A 26,794-nucleotide genomic window follows, 5' to 3' on the forward strand; every position below is an offset into this window, starting at 1 on the left:
AACGCACACTCACTAACACACACTGACTAACGCACACTCATTAACGCACTCTCACTAATGCACACTCACTAACATACACTCACTAACACACACTCACTAACACGCACACGCACACTCGCTAACACACACTCACTAACACGCACACTCACTAACACTCACACTCACTAACGCACACTCACTAACACACACTCACTAACACGTACACTCAGTAACAACAGAAAAAGACAAAGATCCCCCGTATAGCCTTAACAGACTGTAGGGCCAAGTGCTGTTAGCGAGCACCTATGAAGTCCAGAACGGTACACAAGGGGGTGGGTGGCCAGCACCACGCCCGACCGCCTTTGTTTCCATAGTGGCGATGTTTACACACCGCACCGGGTACTCATTTGAGGCTGAGTCGACCTAGGGGAGGCCCTGGACCGGTTCAGATAATTGTCACTGGTGGTGGCCGTGAGCGGGAATTGAACCATGGTCCCTAGGTCCGTAGCGCAGCGCGCTAACCGCTGCACTACCGCTCCCCACACACACTAACACGCACACTCACTAACACGCACACTCACTAACACACACTCACTAACACACACTCACTAACACACACTCACTAGGAAGCTCGTTCTTCACCAACTTCTCTAATCCAGCGCTCCTTCGTCCATTGCCTCACTCACCACCCCTCCTGGAAACATTCCACAAAAGCGCCGTCCCTTCTCCTCCTGGTTGCCCGCAGAATATCTTCTTTGGGTGTGGTCCCAAATAACCCCAGCGTCACCACCGTAACACCTGAACGAGGACAAAGATTCCCCATATAGCCTTAACAGACCGTTGGGGCAAGTGCTGTTAGCGAGCACCCATTAAGGCCGACACGGCACACGAGGTGGTGGAGTGGCCAGCACCACGGCCGATGGCTGCCGAGTGGCGATGTTTACAAATCACCACTCGATGATCATTTGAGACCACCTCGGGGAGGCCAAGGACCGATCCAGATAATCGCCACTGCTGTTGGCCGTGAGAGGGAATCGAACTCGGATCGCAGGGTTCGGAGCGCAGCGCGCTAACCGGTGCACCACCGCTCCCCGCGAGAGTAAGACCAAGTGCTGTGTGCTGTGTGCCCTGAACAGACTGCTGCTAGCAGAAGCGCCTGCGAAGAAGAGGCCGGAACGATCGACGAGCGCGTGGGTGCCTAGGACCACGCTCGACCGCCTTTGGGGCCATCCATAAATGACGTCACGCACCTGGGGGGGGGTCAGACATTTGTGACGATGTGTGTCGAGGGGGGGTGTGAGAAATGTGACGTCACATCAAAATGCGCAACTTTAAATAAATATAGACAACATCAGAGTGCAGCGCCACATTAAATACGCACTGTAATAACAATAGTTTAAAGCGATTTGAAGCATGTTTCATTTTGGGGGGGGCAGAGCTTTGTGACGTTATATTTGAGGGTGCGTCTGACTTTATGACGCCGTGTGACGAATGGGGGGGGTCAAAAATCGGGTGACGTCATTTATGGACGGCCCCTAATTGTCTCCCTAATAGTGATGCTTATACGCCGCACCAGGCTGAGTTGATCTAGGGGAAGCCCAAGACCGTTTCACATATAATTGTCACTGGTCTTGGCCGTAGGTGGGAATCGAACTCGTGTGGCCAGGTTCGTAGGGCAGCGCGCTAACCGCTTCGCCACCGCTCCCCACGTCCCCACGTCCCCGTGTACCCGCCCACACCTGCATCCCCCCCCACCACCACCACATGCTGCACCTGCCTCCCATTCACACGTTCACTTTAACTCTCCCCGTGCCTCTCGCACTCTCCGTGAAGCTCTCTCCCCTCTATCTCGAGCCGGGTTTCTCTCTCCCTGTGTCTATCTACCCCCGCATCTCCCTAACCGTATCTCGCTCGGAATGGAAGACCTGTCCCCATCAAACGTCTTCGCTCCCGGTGTTTACGTCAGGATAAACCAAGAGAGGTGAGACACGAGGACACCCGGGAGACACGGGGGGTCACTCAGGGAGACACTCAAAGAGACGGGGATGTGCAGGGAGGCGCCGAGACACAGGGAGCGGCAGAGATATGGGGAAACATTCACACAGGGACACGGGGAGACAAGGTGATGTAGGTAGACGAGGTGATGTAGATAGACAGGGTGATGTAGGTAGACAAGGTGATGTAGGTAGACAAGGTGATGTAGGTAGACAGGGTGATGTAGGTAGACAAGGTGATGTAGGTAGACAGGGTGATGTAGGTAGACAAGGTGATGTAGGTAGACAAGGTGATGTAGGTAGACAGGGTGATGTAGGTAGACAAGGTGATGTAGGTAGACAAGGTGATGTAGGTAGACAGGGTGATGTAGGTAGACAGGGTGATGTAGGTAGACAAGGTGATGTAGGTAGACAAGGTGATGTAGGTAGACGAGGTGGTGTAGGTAGACGAGGTGACGTGTGAATTCTAGATTTGAAGCTTTCGTGACTGCAATGATTCATATTCTTAGGTGTTTTCGGTAAAGTCACGTAGGTAAAACATCAAAATTAATTTAAAAAAATGACGTGTGAATGTTGTGCGTTTAAATACGGGGAGCGGTGGCGTTCAGGTTAGCGCGCTTCACTACGAATCCGGCGACCCGAGTTAGATTCGACTCAGGGCCAACACCAATGACGAGTAATGTGAGTTCACGGACATGGGCCTCCGCAAGGTCGACTCAGCCATATAAATGAGTAGTGTAGCTGGAACAGTGCATGAACATCTCTGCGGAGACAAAGGCAGCCAGGCTTGGTTCTTGCCACACCCACCCATTTGTGTACCGTCTCAGCCTTAATAGGTGCTCGCTAACATCACCTGCCCCAAGTATATTCAAGCCCATACAGGTACCAATGGGCCCATTCACACTTGGGGCGTTTCCCCCGAGCGAATCTTTGTTCGCGGAATCGAGTTTCGGCTCTCGCCTTGGCCGCGAAGAGAAGCCGCTTTTCCAGTTCTGTGAACGCGGCACGTGGCAGTGACGTCACGGGTGGAATCTGCGAGTCTCCGCGACTCCGATCATGCGGGTGGAGCGGTGTCAATTCAAGTCTTGACGTCGTACGACAATGGGCATTGAAAGCGATGTGTTTCTTAACACGAGACATTTTATCTCGAGTCTACTGATGTACTGAAATGTGGAACACATTTGGTGAAGAACAAGCTTTTCAATCCACACACTTTTTATTTGCACTCTAAAGTACAAAACCAATTACTTTGACCCCAGAATTAATCAAATTTGAAGTTCTGAATAAAAGTGGTGTCCTTTCGATATGTTTAATTTCCTTTTATTCAGTACTTCGAATGTGATTAATTCTGGGGTCAAAGTAATTATATTTTGTACTTTAGAGTGCAAATATAAGTGTGTGCATTGAAACTCGTGTTGTTTGCCTTGACGCACTTGCCAGTCATATGAAGCGCTTACGCACAAGTTCTAGAGGCGTTAACAGTGAACTGGAAGACGGCCTCGAGTCTTCTCTGTGAATCTATGCCCATGTCCCCCACCCTGCATGATGTCAGCAGGAAAAAACTCTGTGTGCCTGCGCTGGTGGTGCTGGTGGTGCTGGTCGTCGGGGTGACGACGGTGGCGTGCTTGGTGGTGCTGGTGGTGAATTGCACACGCGAGCCTCCTGACAACACCTGTGAGTGCTTGACACATGCCTGTACCTTCCAGTCACCTCCCCTCTGCCCTCCACTATCACCATCAGCTTCATCACCACCTTCACTACTACGGTACTATGACCACCACCACCAATACCTTCATCACTACCACCATCACCATCACCACTTATCACCACAACAATCATTTCCACAACCATCAGCACCAACATCACAACAATCACCACCGTCATAACCATTGGCACTCTGTACCTCCCCAGCCCCAGGTACCTCCACACGCTTGGTTGAAACGTTCCGCTTGGCCTCCTATTACGGGGACCACATGGTCCTGCAGAGGGGACCACGCGGCGCCTTCGTGTGGGGGTTCGGGAAAGCGGGAGCCAAGGTGGTCGTGAGACTCTACAACGCGGATGAGGACTTGCTACAGGAGCACGGGAGCAACGTGTCGGCAGGTCTCTGTCTCCGCCGAGCTGTTAACAGCTTTGTCCTGATTTGCTTTTTGCTTCATTGCTGGACCCCCCGCACCTACGACCTAATTGGTTCCTGGACGACGGTCGCAAGTGGAGCCGTCGTAAGCCGAATCCTCATCTCCCATAGGCGCAATGTTATACATTGGGGTTCCGTTCCTGGAAACCCATTACATACCATAAAATACCGAAATTGATCACGAAAATAAATAAAAATTACCCTAGCAAACATTTATTGAAACTTAACATTACTTTATATTCTTGGGTTTCTCGGTAAAGCCACGTAGATAACTTTTTTTTATTATTTATCGTATTATTATTTGATCTATCCACGTGGCTTTACCGAAAGACCCAAGCATATGAATTCCTGCAGTAACGAAAGCTTTAAGTCAAGATTTAACATTACTTTTACAAACATTTATTCAGAAATTACATTTAAAAATTCTGAAGTACTTTTCTGCACGTGCATCACATTTCCTCTTCTCAGACATAGCGAAAGGCGAACGTTTTTCAAAATTTGAAGAAAAGCATGAATGATAGACGATAGTCAAGAGTGATAATGGAGTGGCAGCCAAAGAATGGAACGTGTCCAAGAAGATGTTCATCGAGCAGATGGACTAATTCAGCTCATGTGCAGGTGCTGGATGCATTGTTGCATTACAAGATCATGAGAGGTGGTGGTGGTGGTGGGGGCTTGGGATAGCCTTCATCCAGCAGTGGTGCGATCACGACTGATGGTGATGGTGATGATGAAAAAACAATTTATGTCAAGCGGCACATGTCCTGAGCAAAGTGGGTTATCAGTTCCCTCACGACTGGCCACAACCGGTTCTTTAGCCCACGAGTTGTCATAATTAAATCTTTGAGTTGATCAAAGGGCGAACCCTTTTTACAAAGCGACGAACGCAATAGCAGTGCTTCTTCATTCGTATGGCAACTGATGTAGATGCAGAGCAACAATTTCACACACACAGGTGGTCAAGCAGCAGAGTAGTGTATCACTTATGTCTCCTTCGTGTTTGTGGATTGGGCATTGCATCATTGTATGTTGCATTGTCTATTCTACATGGCCACAGCCGTACACTGGAGAGTTTTTAATTTTGCATTTGTGCATCCAATGTGAAATTAAATCCACAACAAACCAGCTGCCATGGTTTGTGTTGATGCGGTTTAGGGTGGACCATGAGCTTCGTGGAAGATCAATACAAGGGATCGTCTGCGTTGCGTCTTTCATAAGATGTTAGTTCTTTTGAACTCCAGCTTTCCAAGCAAGCGCCATCGGAGTTGAATTCGCATTGTTTCAGGTTAAATGCATGGGTCCAAATGGGCCTGCGGGACTTGAAGTGGTGACTAGGGGCGTTATTGAGGTCCTGATGAATGGGAAGGGGACTGTTTTCCTCGATTCCCAGGACTTCCCGGAGGGTTGCGGTGGATGGGTGGGAGAGAGATTTGTGACAGCATAGGCAGCCAGGGTGCTGGGGTTGACTTGAAGGTTCCAGTGATACACCGCATTGCATTGTTCAGTGAGACATCAACACGTTAAACAAGGGCAATGATTAATCAAGGACCCGAAGACTGTGTGTGTGTGTGTGTATGGTGAGAGGTTTTGTAGCAACGCACTGCAATACAAACCCGGCGAGTTAGATTCCCACTCACGGCCAACACCAGTGATAATGATCTCAACCAGTGTTGGGCCTTCCCTAGGTCGAATTAAGTCTCAAATGAGTATCTGGCGCGGTGTGTAAACAGCACTGGGAAGACAAACGCAACTGTGTGTGTGGTACTGGCCACTCACCCCCTCGTGTGCCGTGCTGGTGCTAGCTAAGAGAACTTGCCCAACTATCTCTTAAGTCTCGCCGGTTTGCTGTGCTGTATTGGCTCTGCAAGTAATCCAGCAGTGTGAATGGTTGGTGGATGACACAAATGTTGTGAAACGCCTTTCCCATGGGTGCTACTAAGATGCCGTACAGCAATTGTGTAGACTCCAGCTGTTCCGTCTGCATGAGGCAAAGTGTTTCCTCCTCCTCGCCCGTGTGCGTTTTCTCCAGGTGCTTCATTTTCCTGCAACTTGTAAGCGCTCGTTAATTGGCCGATCACACCTTCATATATAGAGGACCACGGAGCTTGGGCAATTGTTGGCTCCGGCTCATCACGTGGCTGCCTTCCTGGTTGTCGTTCCTCGTTCCCGAGTCGTTCTGTCTGTCTCTCTACACGAGTAGGCGAGTACTGTGTGGCGTGTTACTATTATTATAAGTTTATATGGTGGACATGTGTGTGTGTGCATGTGTGTGCATGTGTGTGTGTAGAGTCAACCAGGTGGTCCGTAACCCTAGACCCCATGGATGCTGGGGGGCCGTTCTCTCTCAATGCCACCCAGTGGAGCCCTGTCAGGAACGGCACTGGGGGGGAAGTGGCAGAGTTTGTGATCAGCGACGTCTGGTTCGGAGAAGTGTGGCTTTGCGGTGGGCAAAGCAACATGCAGATGACTGTAAAGCAGGTAAAGAGGTTTCGCTTCATCACAAACCACTTGTCCAGCACTTCCCCCCCACCCAGGCCTCAGAACACGCTGCAGATAGAGCCCGCCCCAGCCACCATCACCCTTCATTCGCTGTGACAACATAATAGCTGTCTATTCTCCCCGTGTCTCTGTATCTGCATGTCCGCATGTCTCTGTGTCTGCGTGTCCTCATGTCTCTGTATCGGCGTGTCTCCGTGTCTGTGTCCCCATCTCCCTGTGTCTGCGTGTCCCCATGTCCCTGTGTCTGCGTGTCTCAGTGTCTCTGTGTCTGCGTGTTTCTGTGTTTCCGTGTCCCCATGTCTGTGTCCCCATCTCCCTGTGTCTGTGTGTCCGCATCTCCCTGTGTAACCCCGTGTCTGCGTGTCCCCATCTCCCTGTGTAACTCCGTGTCTCTGTGTCTGCGTGTCCCCATCTCCCTGTGTAACTCCGTGTCTCTGTGTAACTGCGTGTCCCCATCTCCCTGTGTAACTCCGTGTCTCTGTGTCTGCGTGTCCCCATCTCCCTGTGTAACTCCGTGTCTCTGTGTCTGCGTGTCCCCATCTCCCTGTGTAACTCCGTGTCTCTGTGTCTGCGTGTCCCCATCTCCCTGTGTAACTCCGTGTCTCTGTGTCTGCGTGTCCCCATCTCCCTGTGTAACTCCGTGTCTCTGTGTCTGCGTGTCCCCATCTCCCTGTGTAACTCCATGTCTCTGTGTCTGCGTGTCCCCATCTCCCTGTGTAACTGCGTGTCTCCGTGTCTCTGTGTAACTGCGTGTCCCCGTGTCCAGGTCGTGAATGCAAGTTGGGAGCTGGCTCAAGCCGCCAACTTTTCTCTCGTCCGCCTGTTCGCTGTCTCCTTGAATGGTTCGCTGCAGCCCCTAGCCGACTTCACGTCGGTCGCACTCCCTTGGAGTCTCCCCACAGCTGGTGAGCGCTCATCACCTCTCTGAGTTTGACACGGACAGTCCAATGATTGGCACCTGTGTGGCAAGAATTTTATTATATTGAGATATGGTACCAGTATTGTGTTGAAATCTATCGCTCAGTGGTGCGGACGGTGAACTTGTTCGTTGTGTCTATGGGACCCTTTGTGCCGATATCAAGGTGATAAAAACAAATCGAATACTTTACTTGAAGGCACATCCACTCACAGGCCATCAATTGTGCAACCAATTTGCTCTCAAAAATGTGCAATGCATTCGCACCAACAGCCAACGTTGGTCGTGAATACCTTTCCCAGGTAGACGAGCCCCAGAATGAGTGCTTGGGGCAGTGTACAAATGTCACTGAGGCAAAGGCGTAGCTGAGTGTGGTACTGGCCAACCACATCATGTGCCGTGTCAGCCTTAATAGGTGCTCGCTAATGGCACTTGCACAACCAGTCTGTTAGAGGTTACACGGGGAATCTTTGTCTAAACCTGTGTGTGTCTGTCTCTCTGTGTTTCTAGACCGTCTGGGCATGGGAGAATACACCGTCTTCTCAGCCGTCTGTTGGTTCTTTGGTAGGAACCTACACCGCACTCTGGGGGTCCCCGTGGGGTTGGTGCAGTCCTGCTGGGGTGGCACCTTCATCGAATCCTGGTCCTCACCCCGAGCCCTCGCACACTGCGGACTCAACGCACAGCCTCAAAGCAAGTACGTGTAATGGGGAAATGCGTGGTCTCACACGGAAACCCATTGACTTGCACAGAGACCCATAGACCCTCATAGGGGACATACAGACCCACAAAGTCTATGGGTGATTGTTTAAAGGCTATTTGCCATGTCGCTCCAGAGCCAAGCCACGATACTCTGGCCTCACAACACATCTGCGTCCGACTCAGGGCCAAGCATCACCTCCACGTGTCTCCACTCATTCACTGCGTGTGACGTCGGCAATACAGCTCAGTTTTGCAGTGGAAAATAGTTATCAGAGGCAACTGAATCACTCGTGGCAACTTCAGTGCACTCACTATAAGCCTTTTCTAGTCTAATTATGTTTGTAATCTTATCAGCATGGCACTGGCAGACGCCACCTCATTGGATGCTGTAACGGCATTCATAGGAGCTCGCTGACAGCATTTATCCCAAAAGTCTGTGTAGGCTATACCAGGGATCTCTGTCTTTTAATGTAGTGATCGACTGGAACCAACAGTGCTGTGGAACGCAATGATTAACCCTCTGCTCAATATGAGCCTCAAAGGGGTCATCTGGTACCAAGGTCAGTGACATACATTAACACATAAACGTAAATTAAACAACAGCTGCCATTCGCCACTTAGTGGTGGTGAAGTCACCACGGCGCTTGTGCTAGGCCAGGTGCACTTTGAGGCTATCACAATAAGTGTAATGAGGCTCAGTGGCAGGAGGTCATTGGACAGACGCAGGTGCCATGGGTTGATTGAGATGACTGGCAGATGCACCACCTGTGCCCCCGAATGTGCCAACTCGCTGCATTTTATCCATCCAGTATTTTGCTCATTGTTGTGAGCATCACTTTTCCTCCCTCTGTTGTTGGAAGGTGACTGCATTCAACTACTCATGAGTATCATTGATAATCATGTGCAAAATATAAACTCACTACTCTACAGGACGTCTGGAAAAAATCTTAGCAAGATGCAGCACGTGTCGTGATGGGTACTGCAAGATCCGACCGTGTCCGCCCGCTACTCACCGAGCTGCATTTGTTTACGGTTGCTGAATACATTCCACAAATGAACCACAATACCTTGCTGATCTCAACAAGGGGCATAAACCATCATGCTAACTCCGGTCATCCTCGCAGTAACTTTTGGCTTGCCATCGAACAAAGATGGTTACCGCATCGCGTACTTCAGATGTGCTTCTGCGGTCGTCTGGACCGACCTTTCAATATTAGGAAGCCGCTGGAGCTATGATGCACTTTTAAATCTCGATTGGAAACAAATATTTTAGAACTGATTTTTGCGTTTAGTTTGTTGTCCTTCCCCACACCTCCGATGAGCATGGTTGGCTATGTACGGTGCGAAAGAAGTTCAACATACATGTGCCACTCTAGATGCACATCTCTCTTCCTTGTTCCTTGAGCAGGTGAAGCCAACACTGGGTACAACACTGACCTCTACAACTGCAGCTTCCCGGCCATGATTAACGACTGGCGTCAGGGATTCTCCATAGCCACCAATGGCAACACAGACCCGCTTCTGCCATTTGGATTTGCGCAGGTGAGAAGTTAAACCATCCAGCAGTGTATTCGTCATGGCTGCAAATAACAACCGGCATGACTGGGATGTCTGACTTAATTACCATGGCATGGCTGAAAAAGCTTATCCTTTTAGTGCTTGTTTTTTTTTACCAACTTTTGGGAAACTCTTTGATTAATGTGTTTAGATTTGTCAAGGGTGAGTCCCTAATAGCAATACAACTTTACACTAAAGTTTGTATCATATTGGACCATCTTTATCAGAATTATCTCTCTCTGCCCATGTTTATCTCCCATGTCTCATTCAACATCTTTCTCCCCTGGTCTCTCTCCTCGAATCTCTCCCTGTCTTTTCCTGTCTCTCGCCCCTATATCGCTCAACATCTCTCTCCTTTCTCTTTCTGCGTAACTCCTCGTATCTTTCTCCCGGCGTCTCTCTACCATTGTCTTTAGATCTCCACCAGTAACCCAGACGACAAGACAGACTCGTATCCACGCGTTCGCTGGCACCAGTCTGCAGACTACGGTTTCTCCCCTAACTTGCGAATGCCCAAAACCTTCATGGCCGTGACCATTGACTTGTGTGACCGCAACTCCAACTACGGGTGGTGAGTGGCTGACTTAAGCATCGTGCTCCCTGACTCCTCTCCCTTTACTCTCCCCTATCCAGTCAGTTGAATTACTTGGGCAGTTTCAATGCCCGTGTTATTTGATTTGGTTTTGGCATTCAATGCCCTGTTGATTTGTGCATCATTGTAACCGTTCATTTGAGGCGCTTCTTTAACGTGTTTAATTTCACTTCTCAGACTATCACCATCTGACACTTTCTTAGCGCGATGAATGAGCGTCTTGATAAGAGCAGATTTCTGTGCGGGGCGATGGTGTGACTCTGCATTCAGATAGGCGTCAGTGTGCATTTTCTTTCCGTAAATGCTGTGTTAAATCTTGACTTAAAGCTCTCGTGACTGCAGGAATTCATATTCTTTGGGTCTTTCGGTAAAGTCACGTAGACAGGTTCATTGAAATAACAAACCTCCTTTTCCTGATGACGACCGCTTGTGTTGCGATCGAAATGTCGCAGTTTTTTGTTATTTTTGTTATTCCTTTGAACCTATCTATGTGACTTCACCGAAAGACCCAAAGAATATGAAATGCTGTGTTATTTTGCCATTTCCACTACGTCCAAGCAGAATATCCAGAAATGGTAGAGTTCTGTCAGCTTCCACTTCCATGGTGAACTGGGTGGATGGGTTTTGCGAGTTGAGATGATTGAGAAGTTAGTTAAGTGCATCTTTGCCATGTGGCCAGATCACCAATGTGTCATCCACATATCTAAACCAAGTAGAGGGTTTTAGTGTGCTTGAAGCTATTGCTTTTGTTTCAAAATTTCCACGTACAAATTCGCTATCATAGGAGAGCCCATTGCTGCTCCTCCCTTTTGTTTTTAGAAGTCATCTTTCCAAAAGAATAGGTGTTCTTTAGACAGTGTTCAGCTAGTCTTGGTATATCTTTGGCTAAACCTATGTTTATTACCAAAGTGTCGAGTAATTTAATTTAATTATTGACCGGAACCCTCGTGAACAGAGAAGCCCCATCAAAACATATGTAGGGGTGTTACAGAGAGCCCGTTATGCATGGCAGCCTATGGTAAACAAGCACAGTGGGCGGGGCTACGTGAGTGCACGGGCAGGTGCCCTCTACGACGTCCGCGCTTCGGACGTTACGATCCCCCGGGGCCCCACCCCTCAGGGAGGGGGGTGTATAAAAGGGGAATGTATCGGGGGGCTCGAGAGTGATGTGTTAGCTAAGAAGAGAAGACGGAAGACGTCCTAGATAGAGCCCTGGTCTCCCCATGTCAGGACCGCGCAGGCTCGAGCCAGTGGCGTGGTACCAGAGCCAGAGCCAGTGCTGGTCTGGACTCTGAGTACCGGGCCCGACTGACCAGTGTCGGGCCAAGATAGCCTCCCCTAGTCCACGAGAGGAGGACTCTGAGGCAGGCTAGGGTTAGCTAGGAGGTGTGTCCTCAGATAGACGGGTTAGGGGGCCGATACCCCCTCAAGTGTGTATGTCACAACGTATGGTGTTAAATAAACCAGTGTGCCTCCAACTATCCGGTGTGAACGAGTCGTGAGAGTTACTACACATACGAGAATACCATTAGGATTAAGCTTAATATCTTTATACTCATACTCTTTGGTTCTTTTGGTAAAGTCACGTAGGTAGAAAATAATAGATCACAACGTTTCTATCGCAACAGAAGCGACCGTCACCATGTGAGACAATCACAGCAGGGAAACTGCTGAAGCAGGCGAGGGCGTTGCCGTGACACGAGGCTATATAGGGGAGGGTAAGGGGCGGGGCTAGAGGTGGGGGAGAGGGGGGCGGGGCTATATAGGTAGGGTAAATGGGTGGGACTAGAAGTGGGGGAGAGGGGGGCGGGGCTAGAGATGGGAGAGGGGGGCGGGGCTAGAGGTGGGGGAGAGAGGGGGCGGGGCTAGAGATGGAAGAGAGGGGGCGGGGCTAGAGATGGGAGAGAGGGGGCGGGGCTAGAGATGGGGGAGATGGGGGCGGGGCTAGAGATGGGAGAGAGGGGGCGGGGCTAGAGGTGGGAGAGAGGGGGGCGGGGCTAGAGATGGGAGAGAGGGGGCGGGGCTAGAGATGGGAGAGAGGGGGGGCGGGGCTAGAGATGGGAGAGAGGGGGGGGGTCGGAGAGGTCGCCAGATAGAAAAATAATCAAAAAAATCACGACGTTTATCTTGAATTATGTTTACGAGATGATGAATGTATGTGGCAGAGTCTATTGTACTATGGGTCTTAATGGTACATCGGGTTTGTGAATTTTTGGTAGCCCATAAAGTCTTGGTGGTTTTACGCCCTTGATTTGATCAGGTATTGCTCTTCCTTGGGAATTGATGACTTGGCAATGATTGCTGTTGTTTTACGTTCCAAAGTGTTGGTTGGGTCTCGTCTAATTGTAAGGTGGGTACCTTCATCAAGTAAATCTTTGATTTATTATCGTAATCCTCACGGGGCATCACAACAGTTGATTGGCCCTTATAAGCAGCAAGAATTTGGATATCTGTATTTGCTCTCAATTCTCTTAAAGTTTTTGTCTCACTGAAACTAATATTTGTTCTTGTAAATGTACTGTTCTCAATCATTTTGGCAACCTCATGCCTAATAATCTCAGCTTGATTGTGGGAGCTGTCTAACTGCTGATTCCACTTCAGCAGTTATCTCTGATCGCGGAATTATCCGATCTCAAAAAATATCTTAAAATCTGCGATTTTTCTGCAGATAGTTTGATCTCTGTCCCCGCAGGCAACAGGAGTTGCCGAGAACTACGCCGTGTGCCATGTGAAATCCCGTTCACCCGCAAATTTGCTTGTGTTATTTGAAAGTGTGCATCATTTTTCAATTGCGTCAACACAAAATTTCGTAAACCAAACGTTAATAAATCTAGGGATACTTGAATATAATGTAGTGTATAGTAGTGTAGTATATAGTGTAGTGTAGTATATAGTGTAGTGCATAGTAGTGTAGTATATGGTGTAGTGTGTAGTAGTGTAGTATATAGTGTAGTATATGGTGTAGTGTATAGTAGTGTAGTGTATAGTGTAGTATATAATGTAGTGTATAGTAGTGTAGTATATAATGTAGTGTATAGTAGTGTAGTATATAATGAAGTGTATAGTAGTGTAGTATATAATGTAGTGTATAGTAGTGTAGTATACAATGTAGTGTAGTGTATGGCGCAGTGTATAGTAGAAGCAGTATATAGTGTAGTGTATAGTAGTGTAGTATATGGTGCAGTGTAGAGTAGTGCAGTATATAATCTAGTGTAGAGTAGTGCAGTATATGGTGCAGTGTAGAGTAGTGCAGAATATAATCTAGTGTAGAGTAGTGCAGTATATGGTGCAGTGTATAGTAGTGCAGTATATAATCTAGTGTAGAGTAGTGCAGTATATAGTGTAGTGTATAGTAGTGTAGTATATGGTGCAGTGTAGAATAGTGTAGTATATAGTGTAGTGTAGAGTAGTGTAGTATATGGTGCAGTGTAGAGTAGTGTAGTATATGGTGCAGTGTAGAGTAGTGTAGTATACAATGTAGTGCTAGTAGTGTAGTATATGGTGCAGTGTATAGTAGAAGCAGTATATAGTGTAGTGTATAGTGGTGTAGTATATGGTGCAGTGTAGAGTAGTGCAGTATATAGTGTAGTGTATAGTAGTGCAGTATATAGTGTAGTGTATAGTAGTGCAGTATATAGTGTAGTGTAGAGTAGTGCAGTATATAATGTAGTGTATAGTAGTGCAGTATATGGTGCAGTGTAGAGTAGTGCAGTATATAATGTAGTGGAGTGTACAGTAATGTAGAATATAATGTCGTGCAGGATATAGTTGTGTAGTATAAAATATAGTGTAGTGTAGGAGATCATGTGTTGTTGTGTATTGTTATATAGAGTATAACGTAGTGTAGTATATAATATAGTTTACTGTACAGAAATGTAGAATATAATGTTGTGTAGTGTATAGTTGTGTAGTAACGCTTATGACTCGTTCACACCGGAGTTGGAGGCACACTGGTTTATTTAACACCACACGTTGTGACATACACACTGAGGGGGTATCGGCCCCCTCACCCGTCTATCCGAGGACACACCTCTAGGCTAACCCTAGCCTGCCTCTGAGTCCTCCTTTAATGGGCTAGGGGAGGCTATCTTGGCCCGACACTGGTCAGTCGGGCCCGGTACCCAGAGTCCAGACCAGCACGGGGATCTGGCTCTGGTACCACGCCACTGGCTCGAGCCTGCGCGGTCCTGATAAGGACGGCGTGCCAGGGGGAGACCAGGGCTCTATCTAGGACGTCTTCCGTCTTCTCTTCTTAGCTAACACAACACTCCCGAGCCCTTCGATACATTCCCCTTTTATACCCAACCCCTCCCTGAGGGGTGGGGCCCCGGGGGATCATAATGACCGAATCGACCCCCCAGGGTGTCTGGCGCGGACGTCGCAGAGGGCACCTGCTCGTGCACACATGTAGCCCCGCCTACTGTGTTTGTTTACCATAGGCTGCCATGCATAACGGGCTCTCTCTCTAACACCCCTACATCACTCCCCCCCGCATAGCATGCAGCCGTCCCGGCTGCCAACATACAAAAATTTGACAATAAAGGTGCCTTCACCCCCTGACCGCGCGTGTGCCTCACTATTTTTGAACAATAACAGGAACCAGAACAAGAACGCAACAGCAAGATGAGAAAACAACCCGTCGCACCCCCCCCGAATAAATACGAATTCCGTAAAAAAAAACAGCCTATATACAATCAGCAGGGAACCCACCACGCACACACAACACACGGTGAAGCCAACATATGTACATCCGAGGAGTGGGGAACACACCACCCACACAACATCCAATGAACACAACAGCTATGTACACATTTTCCGGCCTCACAACAGTTTGCGCATTTTAGCGCGCGTCCTTGCAGCGGGCCCCTCACACGGGGTAACCGCGCGTGGCGGACCATCAGGTGGCAATTGTCCGTCTTGGGGTGAGCATTCATCCGACTCCGCGTGACCCTCGGTATCCGCAGGAGGGGTGATTGGGCGTGAGCCCGTCACTCCTGATGCACCTGAAGGTGGCACAGCCGGCAAGGCATTAGGTGAGAGCGACGGAGACGGACCCAGCGAGTCGGCCGACCCCCCACATGCTTGGCCACGCGCGTGTGAAGTGTGATTGTGTACCGCAGAGAAGGGTTTTAACCTAGAGGGGTGCACGAACCATCGCCGCTTCCCCCACTTGATGCGCACGCACTGCGGTCGTAACACCTCCACCACTTCCACAGGGCCCCGCCACGGCCGCACCAGTTTAGAGGAGGTTGCCAGTGGCACCTGAGGGCAGTGCAGCCATGCCTTGTCCCCCGGCTTCCACTGCAGCATGTGCGCTCGACTCAATCTGAGGCGCTCATTCGCCTTCTGACGGAGGTCAGAGTTTTGCATTGCAGCATCCCGTGCCTCGGTCAATTTGTCCAGATTAAATTTAACGTGGTCAGCCAGATTAGTTTTTCCCTGCGGCACGGGGATCTGCAACTGGGCACGAACAGGCGGGTCTGGTTCTCGGCCGTACATGAGGTAAAAGGGAGAAAACCCCGTAGCTGCATGGGGTGCCATCCGGTACGCCGCCAAGACCCCCTGAATTTGTAGGTCCCAATCCGTTTGCGAGTCCGAAACTTGTTGTGATAACATGGACGTGATGGTGCGATGCAACCGTTCGACCATCCCGTCAGTTTGTGGGTGATATGGGGAGGTCCGAATTTTCTTTGTGCCCAGGAGATCACAGACTTGTCTGAGTAGTTTACCGGAAAAATTTCTGCCCTGGTCGGTCAGCAGCCTCTCCGGAGCACCTTTGTCCAGGACATAACCCTGAACAAAGGCCTCCACGATGGCTGCTGCCGACTGGTTGGCCAGAGGCCAGGCCATAGGCCAGCGTGTAAAATACTCGACACCAGTCAACAAATATCTATTCCCCCTGGGGGTGGCGGGGAATGGTCCCAAAATGTCCAGAGCGACCAGCTCGTTTATCCTGGACACTTTGATCGATTGCAAGGGCGGGTTAGACTCCCGTGCCGGCGGTTTGCGTTGTGCACATCGAGGGCATGATCCCAACAAATCCCCAACATCCCTCGTCATGCCAGGCCAATAAAAATCAAGTTGCAGCAAGGCGAGAGTCTTTTGGGTCCCCAGGTGTAGGAGGCGCTCATGAGCGGCCCATACCACCCTGCCCCGCAACCCAGTAGGGACCACCAGCCGATGTCGACGCGACTTCCCGTCCCAATGCATCAGCAGGCCTTGGCACATTTCCCATGCGTCGGAACCACCTCTTTTTCCCCCCGCCGCACCGCCAACGTGACGTCGCCACCCGAGGAGGGACACATCCTCCATCTGGAGGCGCCCCCAGTCAATGACGGGCAACCCCAACAGGGAATCTTTGCCCTGTTGTTCGATCAAATTAGTAACTACTGTATCGTCGTCGTTGGCGGCCGCCAAGACAGGAACCGATGTGTCCCCTGGAGGTCTGCAACGTCCAGACCCCAGGAGGCATGCACACTCGGAGGTGGTTGGCAAGCGCGACAGAGCGTCCGCGTTGGTGTGGCGAACGCCCTTACGGTATGTGGTTTGGAAATCGTAATCCTGGAGGACCTCCAACCATCGGGACAATTGTCCCGATGGCTGTTGAACCCTCAGGGCGTACTGCAGTGCCGCATGATCTGTGCGGACGGTGAAATGCCGACCGTACAGATATGGGCGATACTGTTGGATGAAATGGACAATTGCCAACAGTTCCCTACGGGTGACACAATATCGTTGCTCCGCTGGAGACAACACCCGACTGCCGTACGCAACCACACGTTCCACGCCGTCAACCACCTGGGAGAGCACGCCCCCAATACCCGTGTTGCTCGCATCGGTGTCGAGCAAGAATGGTTTTGAAAAATCAGGGTAAATCAGGGGAGGAGCGTTTACCAAAGCGTCCCGAAGGGAGCAAAAAGCAGCTTCCTCCTCCTGACCCCAGCAGAACCGAACCCCTTTTGATGTTAAAGCGTGTAGGGGTTTTGCTATAGTCGCAAAATTAGCGACGAAGCGTCTATAATACGACGCAAACCCAATAAAACTCCTAACCTCTCCCACTGAGGTGGGAGTCGGCCAGGAGCTTACACACTGCGTTTTGGCGGGATCGGTAGAAATACCTGAGCGTCCCACGATGTGCCCCAAATAACGCACTGACTCGCGTAACAAATGGCATTTTTGGGGCTTAAATTTCAAATTAGCAGCCCGCATCTTTAGGAAAACCGCCCGCAACCTCTGGAGATGTTCATCAAAAGTTTTGCCAAAGACAATAACGTCATCCAAATAAATCAGGCACGACTCCCATTGCAATCCAGCCAAAACCAATTCCATCAACCGCTGGAAAGTTGCCGGCGCTGAGTGTAAGCCCATCGGCAACCGGTTGAATTGAAACAGGCCGTGCGGAGTACGGAAAGCAGTTTTAGGCTTTGAATCATCGTCCAGAGGAAGCTGCCAGAATCCCGAAAGTAAGTCCAATGTGGAGAAGAATCGCGCTCCCGCCAAGGCGTCAAGCGATTCGTCCATCCGTGGGAGCGGGTATGCGTCGGCAACCGTAATTTTATTAAGGCGCCGAAAGTCAACGCAAAACCGCAACGAACCGTCCTGCTTCTTAACCAGGACGATCGGCGCTCCCCAAGGGCTGTTGGAGGGAGAAATGATGTCGGCGGCTAGCATGTCATCAACAGCCGATTTGACATGGTCCTTTTCGGCGGGACTCAACCGAAAAGGATTCTGGCGTATTGGCGCGCTGTCACCCGTATCAATATGGTGACGCAGCAGATTAGTGCAGCCCAAATCGTATTTATCCCGACTGAAAACGTCGGAAAATTCCCTTAGTAGTGTCTTAAGACGTTGACGCTCTAAATTTGACAGGTCCGTCGATCCCGCACAAAGCGCCTCGAGCCACCCTTCATCGCTGTCCGAATGTGGTCGCGGTGCAGGGACAGCGCCGACATGACTCGCGACGGGTTCCTCACAGGGCACCGGCGTTGCGTGAGCAAGCACGGTCCCCTGTGGGACCACCACCGTCTGCGAGCCCACATTGAGGACCGCGATGAAGGGTTCTCCTTCCCCTCTCACTATGGTCTGGGCCGGGAGTAAATCAGGTCCACTGACCCCGGCCCTAGACGGTCCCAACAGAACCCCTTGAGCCCCAATGCCCTTAGCGAAGGGCCGCCGAAGTTTCAAAGGAATCAACATTTGCGCCCCCGGAGGAACGCGCACCGTTCTATCTACGAACGCCGGCACCGTCGCGAACGCCGTCCGGCTCGTAGCGGGGGATGGCAGAAACGCCATGCGTCGGCCCGATGGGAGCTCAATGCATCCCTGGTCGATTAATATCCTAATCGGCATTTTGGCCAGGAAGTCCGTCCCCAGCAGGCACGGAACCGCCAGCGAGGAGGAAACAAAAATCGGCCCAGACAATTTAATATCCCCGACACAAATTTGGGCACGAATTTGTCCGATGATGCCAAGTGAACCCCCGTTAGCAGCAAAGAATGGCACGTTAACAGGCATCAAAGGACGGCTTTGGGCAGGGAGAATGTTATAAATCAACTCCGAAATAATGGTCGCCGATGCTCCTGTATCGACCAGGATGCGCACCTCGACCCCATCGATGTGGCCCACAACGGCCGACGACCCTGATGACGCGGCTACAACCCGATGGGCCAACACGGACCACTGGCTGGGTTCAATCTGAGTACCCAGAGCGGTGCGTGTTGGTGCCATGGTACGCGATATTGGCCCCCCCTTCGCTGCGGTGTTTGAGTGTGTGACGGGCGTGTGCGTGGGCCAAGCATGAGGGGTGCCGCGACTCGCCGGATTATGATGGTGGAGCTTGTGACGAGGGCCGGCGTCCCGTTGAGGTGTCGTCCTGCGCTGCCCAGGAGAGCGGCACCCCGAGGCGACGTGGCCCCGGATGCCGCAGTTGTAACAGCGTGGAAGCGCTGGTGACGACGATGGATGTTGTAGACGGCTTGAACCGGCCCGGTCCTCCCGTACTCCCGCTCCATGCTGCCGTTGATGGTCGATGGCGCAAACCTCTTTTTTTTTTTTTTTTTTTTTTTTACGATCAGTGGAAACAAGAAGATGCTCGGTGTATTCGGCACTTTGTTTCGGTCATCATTTCGTAAATTTTTTTTTTTTTTTTTTTTTTTTTTTTAAACTGGGCTTTATGTAGCCCTCGCTCGCTCTTTCGCTCACTCTCTCGCTCGCTCGCTCTCTCGCTCGCTCTCTCGCTCTCTCTCTCACTCGCTCTCTCTCTCGCTCGTTCTGTCGCTCATTCTCTCGCTCACTCTCTCGTTATGTACGGCGCCCCCCTCGCAGTCCGACGGCCTCTGACGGGTAGCTCATAACAGCATGCAGAGCTCCCCGTCATCTGCCACGGAGCACACGGCCTCCTCCATCGCCCACTGTTCCATGAAGGCCGGCACGGCGTGGGTCAACCGCGCATGGCGGAACTCCAGCCACACCCTGGCTCCGACCAGAGCGCGGAAGATGCCCAGGCTGCTGGCCGGACGTTTCCCCTCCAGGGCCACCTTCCTCGCCCTGTAAATGGCGAGCTTGGCGTAGCCGACGAGCACGTTGACTAGCCTCTGAAGATGTTGGGATCCGTCGCCCTTTCGGTATCCAAAGATGAGGACCGTCGGGGAGAAGTGGAGGCTGAACTTTAGTAGGATGTTTCTCAGGACCTTGAACAGCGAGTCCAGGCTCTTGCACTCCACGTATTGGTGCGCCACCGTCTCCACTTTACCGCAGAACCGGCACTCCGGGGGCGTGTCGGTGAAGCGCGCCAGGGAGGCGTTGGTGGTGACGGTGCCGTGGGCGATGCTCCAGCTGAGGTCGCCGATGCGGTTGTACGTCGGGCTGGAGTAGAGTTGCCTCCAGCGAGGCCTCTCCGGAGAGATGCAGGGCAGGGCTTTCCTCCAGGCATGGTCCTTGTGGCTCCTCAGGGTGTCCTGTTGGTGAAACCGGACCATGTAGGAGTAGAGCACCTTCCTCTTGACATTTGCGAAGGCCACCTCTGGTAGGTCTTCCAGCCGGCACAGGTTGTGATCCGCCTTCGCTTGTCGGCATTGGCGACTCAGTGGCACGACGGAGAGCTCCGGTGGAGGGGGACCGAGAGGGGCCTCGTCATCCCCAACGCCAATGGGGGGCGTTCTTCCCGCTGCCTCCGCCGGGAGGGTGGCTGCAGCGACGGCACGCCCGCTCGCCGCCTTGCTGGCCTTCCGTCGTTGAGAGGACAGGTTTGCGTGGAGAAGACGGGCCGCTTGGAGGGAGCACATCTCTGCATCGTCCTGTGCGACAATGACGATGTCTAAGTCGTCCGCCAGCAAAAGTATCTTCTCTGTCACCATGGCGTCGACACCCTCGTCATCCATTCGTGGAAAGGCCTCCTTCGCCAGTGCCAGGAGGCTTGTGCGGTACGCCAGGGGCGACTCCTTCGTCCCCCGCTGGCGATCGTAAAAGAGTTGGCGACAGTCCGATGGTGGACCATATACCGCCGACAGCACCTGCATCGCCTTCCGCAGCGTGGAGCGCCTCTCCTTCGAAGCCGATGTTAGAGTGGCGAGGGCGTCGCTGTCGAGAAGTGCTGGCAGCGCGCGGAGAGCCTCGGCGTCTGTCCACTGTGCCATCTCCTGGTGAGCGAGGAAGCGCCGCTGGAAGCCGCCCCAGTCGCCATCCTCGCCCACAAATTCCTTGAGTGGAGGTAGCCGCTGATGTAAGGCAGCGGCTGCAGAGGAAGAACGTACTCCCTCGTCTGCCTCACTCAAGTCAGCGTCGGCACGAACCAGCGATGGCATCGCCGGTTGCACCCGTGGTGACGTTCCGCCCGTTGGTGGTGACGCGGCAGGTACTGTACTCCCGCCGTTGGACGCGATGCTTAGAGCGGCCACGCCCTCAACAGCAGCTGCGGCGATGGCGGGAGTTTCAAAATGTTGCTCCGTGGAAATGGCGGGAAGGCGCTGTGATCGTCGGCTGCCGTTGCCCCGTGGCGGTCCCGCAGCCCCCAGCTGCGTGATGGTGTCGAGCATGGCGGCTGCGGCGTACAGCAGCTCGGTCAGCTTCGCGTGCGCCTCCCTCAGCCCCTCCATCGACGGCTCCCCTTCCTCCAGCTGCTGTGGCGTGGATGCGCCCAGCCCCGGCTGGTCGATGGCATCTTCAGCCGTCTCGGGCCCTCCGACTGCAGTGGTGTCTTCTGCCTCTGGTACCCCGACTCGAGTCGTCCGGCGTGTATCCATGTTCGTACTTTGTTTCACTTCTGACGCCAGATGTAGTAACGCTTATGACTCGTTCACACCGGAGTTGGAGGCACACTGGTTTATTTAACACCACACGTTGTGACATACACACTGAGGGGGTATCGGCCCCCTCACCCGTCTATCCGAGGACACACCTCTAGGCTAACCCTAGCCTGCCTCTGAGTCCTCCTTTAATGGGCTAGGGGAGGCTATCTTGGCCCGACACTGGTCAGTCGGGCCCGGTACCCAGAGTCCAGACCAGCACGGGGATCTGGCTCTGGTACCACGCCACTGGCTCGAGCCTGCGCGGTCCTGATAAGGACGGCGTGCCAGGGGGAGACCAGGGCTCTATCTAGGACGTCTTCCGTCTTCTCTTCTTAGCTAACACAACACTCCCGAGCCCTTCGATACATTCCCCTTTTATACCCAACCCCTCCCTGAGGGGTGGGGCCCCGGGGGATCATAATGACCGAATCGACCCCCCAGGGTGTCTGGCGCGGACGTCGCAGAGGGCACCTGCTCGTGCACACATGTAGCCCCGCCTACTGTGTTTGTTTACCATAGGCTGCCATGCATAACGGGCTCTCTCTCTAACACCCCTACAGTTGTGTAGAGTAGTGTATAATATATCTCTCTGTACAGGATCCACCCACGCTACAAGAAGGAGGTTGCCTCCCGTCTGCTGCTGGGTGCGATGGCCGTTGCCTACAATGACAGTTCCTCCATATTCCAGGGGCCCTTCCCAGAATTGGCCACTGTGAACCTCACAACCCAGATGCTTGTCATCAGATATGGACAGACGCTGAGCCACCGCAATGACGGACGGGGCGAATTTCAGGTCAGAGGTCATGTTCCATGATACCATACGATACAATATCAATTAACGCGTTATCAGTACTTTTCTCTACTTCCAGTACGAATACAGATTGTCTATTGTTCAACTGCAGTTCACTCCACATTATCCTGCTACACGTTTTCTCATCATTGTATAATCATAATCTCTCCTCTTTCTCTCTCCTCTACTCTCCCTCCTCCCATCTCCTCTCTGAACCACTACCCTCTTTTCCCCTCCCCTTCCCTCCTCTCCCCCTTCTCTGTCATCTCTTCTTCATCGCAGATCTGCTGTTCCCAAGTCCTCGGTCAGTGTCTCGACCCAGATTGGCACCAAGCCCCAATCCTCTCTGTACAAGCCCAGAATGTCTTCCTCAACATCTCCACCTGCATCACCACCAGCAGGGCCGTGACGTCCGTCCGTTACGCTTGGTCCAACTGGCCGTGCGAACTCCACGCTTGTGCTCTCTATGGAGTGGGGCCCACCGCACTACCAGCACCCCCCTTCATAAAGGCCGTGCCGTTGGAGGGGGTTTACATTGGCAGTACCGCGGGGGTTCCTAACGGCCGTGTTGATGGGGCCCATAATGGCCGTGTTGGGGGGATAATAATGGCCGCGTTGGTGGGGTTCACAATGGTCATGTCGGTGGGTTTGTGCCATGGCCTCTAAGCTGTCCCTCCTCATGTGGAGTTTGCGGGACCTTGGCTTGGGTCACCACCTTTCTCAGAGACCAAGACTGTAATATATATTGCGAGGTCAACACTACAGAGTATACCACAATTAAATTCCACATAATACCTGGACCAAATGTCAGTTTAAATAAATTCTTGTCACGCGAACACAGATGCCAATATCCAGACATGTGGCAACTCTGTTAGGTGCATGAGTGGGCAAGCAGTTTGTGGTGTACTGATTTGCTAAATACAGTGAGGGAAAAAAGTATTTGATCCCCTGCTGATTTTGTACGTTTGGCCACTGACAAAGAAATGATCAGTCTATAATTTTAATGGTAGGTTTATTTGAACAGTGAGAGACAGAATAACAACAAAAAAATCCAGAAAAACGAATGTCAAAAATGTTATAAATTGATTTGACCCCTCTGCAAAACATGACTTAGTACTTGGTGGCAAAACCCTTGTTGGCAATCACAGAGGTCAGACGTTTCTTGTAGTTGGCCACCAACCTAAAGATGATCCAAATAACTACCGACCTATCTCAATTTTGTCCCCGTTGATGAAAATTTGTGAAAAAATTATTGAACAACCAAATTAGCAGTTTCCTGTCCGACAACAATCTATTACATCGAAAACAATCTGGGTTCCGAAAAAATACAGCACCACATCTGCTGCATTAGACTCTCTGAATCACATTTACAGTAGCCTTGATAATAAGCAGTACTGCGCCAGTCTTTTTCTTGACTTGTCCAAAGCCTTTGATACAGTCGACCGCAACACCCTGCTTAGTAAACTAAGTTGCCTCCGTTTCTCCAAACACAGTAGAATGGTTAAAAAATTACCTCTCTTTTCGCACTCAAACTGTACTAACCGATGGTTGGAAGTCAAACAGTGTTAAGATAACAAAAGGGGTTCCACAGGGTTCAATCCTCGGCCCCCTCTTGTTCTCTTTTTATGTCAATGAATTGGGCACTGACCTGGATCATTCCAGAGTAAATCTTTTTGCAGATGACACAAGACTGATTACTGCTGGCCGCTCTCTGGATGACGTGATTGCTAAGCTCCAGGGTGATTTCAACAAACTACAACATCAGCTAGTTGCTCTTAAACTAGTCCTGAATACCTCCAAAACCAAGGTGCTATGCTTCTCACCAGGACTAAAGCAGGAAGTTATTTTTCCCCAATTACATTCCTTAAATAATTATCAAATAGAGCAAGTCAAGATCTATAAGTATATTTGGGTCATTCTTAATTCAAAACTGAATTTTGAAGATCACATTGATGATATTGGTAAAAAGACAAAAATAAAAATTGGTTTTCTGTATCGACACAAGCACTGCTTCCCCCCTATGTTCCGTTTGGAATTGATAAAAGCTACCATACCTCCTCTACTTGATTACTGTGACATCGTGTATACATCAGCCCCCAGTACTGTACTGAAGAAGCTTGACTCAATGTATCACTCGGCCTTAAGATTTGCATTGAACTGCCCATATAGGACTCACCACTGCGATCTCTACATTGGGTCAAACTTAACATCTCTCAATGTTCGACGGCTTGTGCATCAGATCTTATTTATTCATGATGTACTTACAAAAAAAAACGCAGATTACCTGCTGGATCTACTCTCTTTATCAAATAACAAATTTGACCTAAGGTCTTCGCTCATTTACCAGCTTCACATTCCCTATTGCCGAACAAATACTGGAGGAAGGGCCTTGTTATTGATGCCCCCAGGGTCTGGAATGCTATTGCCAATAAACTGCAACTTGAATCACTACTTATGAGATCTTCACTCAAAACTGCTCTAGAGGACTTGTACACCCCTAGCTGCCACTGCAATTCAGTGGCCTAAAATAAAATGTTTCGCTCCGGATGATCGCTGCAAAGTATGATCTGTGTTTTGATTTAGTGTGCTGATCTTAAAGGTGCATTGAAAAATGTTGACACTCCGACTGATGCTCCTGCTGTTGTGGAGTGACTCATGCAGCCAGCGATGGCTGCAGAGTTTGGTAGTACATGTTGTTTACATCGTTTATTGTGAAAATTCGGTCACAGTTCCTATGATCACTGTTTCATTGCTTTTATGGCTTTATTTTGGTGATTTCGAAAAGTTTTTCGGTTTGGCCATGTTTGTTTGTTGTAGTACAGAGTTAGACTGATGGCCTTAATCTAAGTTGTCTTGTGGTTGTTGTTGTTTGACTTGCATCCCACTGGGATTTTTGCACAGTGTTGGTGTACAGTGCTTTTTCTGCAATATTTTGCTGTCTTTTCTTGGATTTTCTGTTTGCACATAGTCACTTTAAGATGTTTTCTTGTTCATGTTTTTGTTTTTTGTTTGTTGCGGTTGCACCCGATTCAAGAGCCGAATGGCTCACAGGGCTATACCTAATAAATTAAACTTGAAAACTTGAAACTTGAAACCAGGTTTGCACACATCTCAGGAGGGGTTTTGTCCCACTCCTCTTTGCAGATCTTCTCCAAGTCATTAAGGTTTCGAGGTTGACGTTTGGCAACTCGAACCTTGAGCTCCCTCCACAGATTTTCTATGGGATTAAGGTCTGGAGACTGGCTAGACCACTCCAGGACCTTAATGTGCTTCTTCTTGAGCCACTCCTTTGTTGCCTTGGCCGTTTGTTTTGGGTCATTGTCATGCTGGAATACCCATCCACGACCCATTTTCAATGCCCTGGCTGAGGGAAGGAGGTTCTCACCCAAGATTTTACTGTAAATGACCCCGTCCATCGTCCATTTGATGCGGTGAAGTTGTCCTGTCCCCTTAGCAGAAAAACACCCCCAAAGCATAATGTTTCCACCTCCATGTTTGACGGTGGGGATGGTGTTCTTGGGGTCATAGGCAGCATTCCTCCTCCTCCAAACATGGCGAGTTGAGTTCATGCCAAAGAACTCCATTTTTGTCTCATCTGACCACAACACTTTCACCCAGTTGTCCTCCGAATCATTCAGATGTTCATTGGCAAACTTCAGACGGGCATGTATATGTGCTTTCTTGAGCAGGGGGACCTTGCAGGCGCTGCAGGATTTCAGTCCTTCACGGCGTAGTGTGTTACCAACTGTTTTCTTGGTGACTATGGTCCCAGCTGCCTTGAGATCATTGACAAGATCCTCCCGTGTAGTTCTGGGCTGATTCCTCACCGTTCTCATGATCATTGCAATTCCACGAGGTGAGATCTTGCATGGAGCCCCAGGCCGAGGGAGATTGACAGTTCTTTTGTGTTTCTTCCATTTGCGAATAATCACACCAACTGTTGTCACCTTCTCACCAAGCTGCTTGGCGATGGTCTTGTAGCCCATTCCAGCCTTGTGTAGATCTACAATCTTGTCCCTGACATCCTTGGAGAGCTCTTTGGTCTTGGCCATTGTGGAGAGTTTGGAATCTGATTGATTGCTTCTGTGAACAGGTGTCTTTTATACAGGTAACAAGCTGAGATTAGGAGCACTCCCTTTAAGAGTGTGCTCCTAATCTCAGCTCGTTACCTGTATAAAAGACACCTGGGAGCCAGAAATATTTCTGATTGAGAGGGGGTCAAATACTTATTTCCCTCATTAAAATGTAAATCAATTTATAACATTTTTGACATAGGTTTTTCTGGATTTTTTGTTGTTATTCTGTCTCTCACTGTTCAAATAAACCTACCATTAAAATTATAG

General features: G+C 50.5%; 1 protein-coding gene across 2 annotated transcripts; it reads left to right on the plus strand.

Annotated features, from left to right (window-relative positions):
• The first annotated feature begins 1,742 nt into the window (after nucleotides 1–1,742).
• Nucleotides 1,743–26,791, plus strand: LOC144729984 (sialate O-acetylesterase-like). Of its 2 annotated transcripts, none has more exons than XM_078610406.1 (11): nucleotides 1,743–1,960; nucleotides 3,526–3,647; nucleotides 3,885–4,076; nucleotides 6,398–6,588; nucleotides 7,376–7,514; nucleotides 8,036–8,222; nucleotides 8,702–8,787; nucleotides 9,636–9,769; nucleotides 10,201–10,355; nucleotides 22,259–22,454; nucleotides 22,734–26,791. In XM_078610406.1, exons 1-11 carry the CDS (start codon nucleotides 1,896–1,898, stop codon nucleotides 23,115–23,117), a joined length of 1,851 nt encoding a protein of 616 aa, XP_078466532.1. In that variant the 5' UTR covers nucleotides 1,743–1,895; the 3' UTR covers nucleotides 23,118–26,791. The 2 variants fall into 2 exon arrangements, with proteins under 2 accessions (XP_078466532.1, XP_078466533.1); XM_078610407.1 differs by having other exon boundaries at nucleotides 3,529–3,647.
• Nucleotides 26,792–26,794: the final 3 nt, after the last annotated feature.

Source organism: Lampetra planeri, chromosome 34 (assembly GCF_965212315.1).
Source record: "Lampetra planeri chromosome 34, kcLamPlan1.2.h2, whole genome shotgun sequence".
Taxonomy (NCBI): domain Eukaryota; kingdom Metazoa; phylum Chordata; class Hyperoartia; order Petromyzontiformes; family Petromyzontidae; genus Lampetra; species Lampetra planeri.

Bases quoted from the DNA above. Each gene is read 5' to 3' on its own strand.
- LOC144729984 (XM_078610406.1), top strand. From the start codon at position 1,896: ATGGAAGACCTGTCCCCATCAAACGTCTTCGCTCCCGGTGTTTACGTC. The intron at 3,648-3,884 runs GTGAGTGCTTGA...GTACCTCCCCAG, and splicing joins CGAGCCTCCTGACAACACCT to CCCCAGGTACCTCCACACGC. The intron at 6,589-7,375 runs GTAAAGAGGTTT...CCCCGTGTCCAG, and splicing joins TGCAGATGACTGTAAAGCAG to GTCGTGAATGCAAGTTGGGA.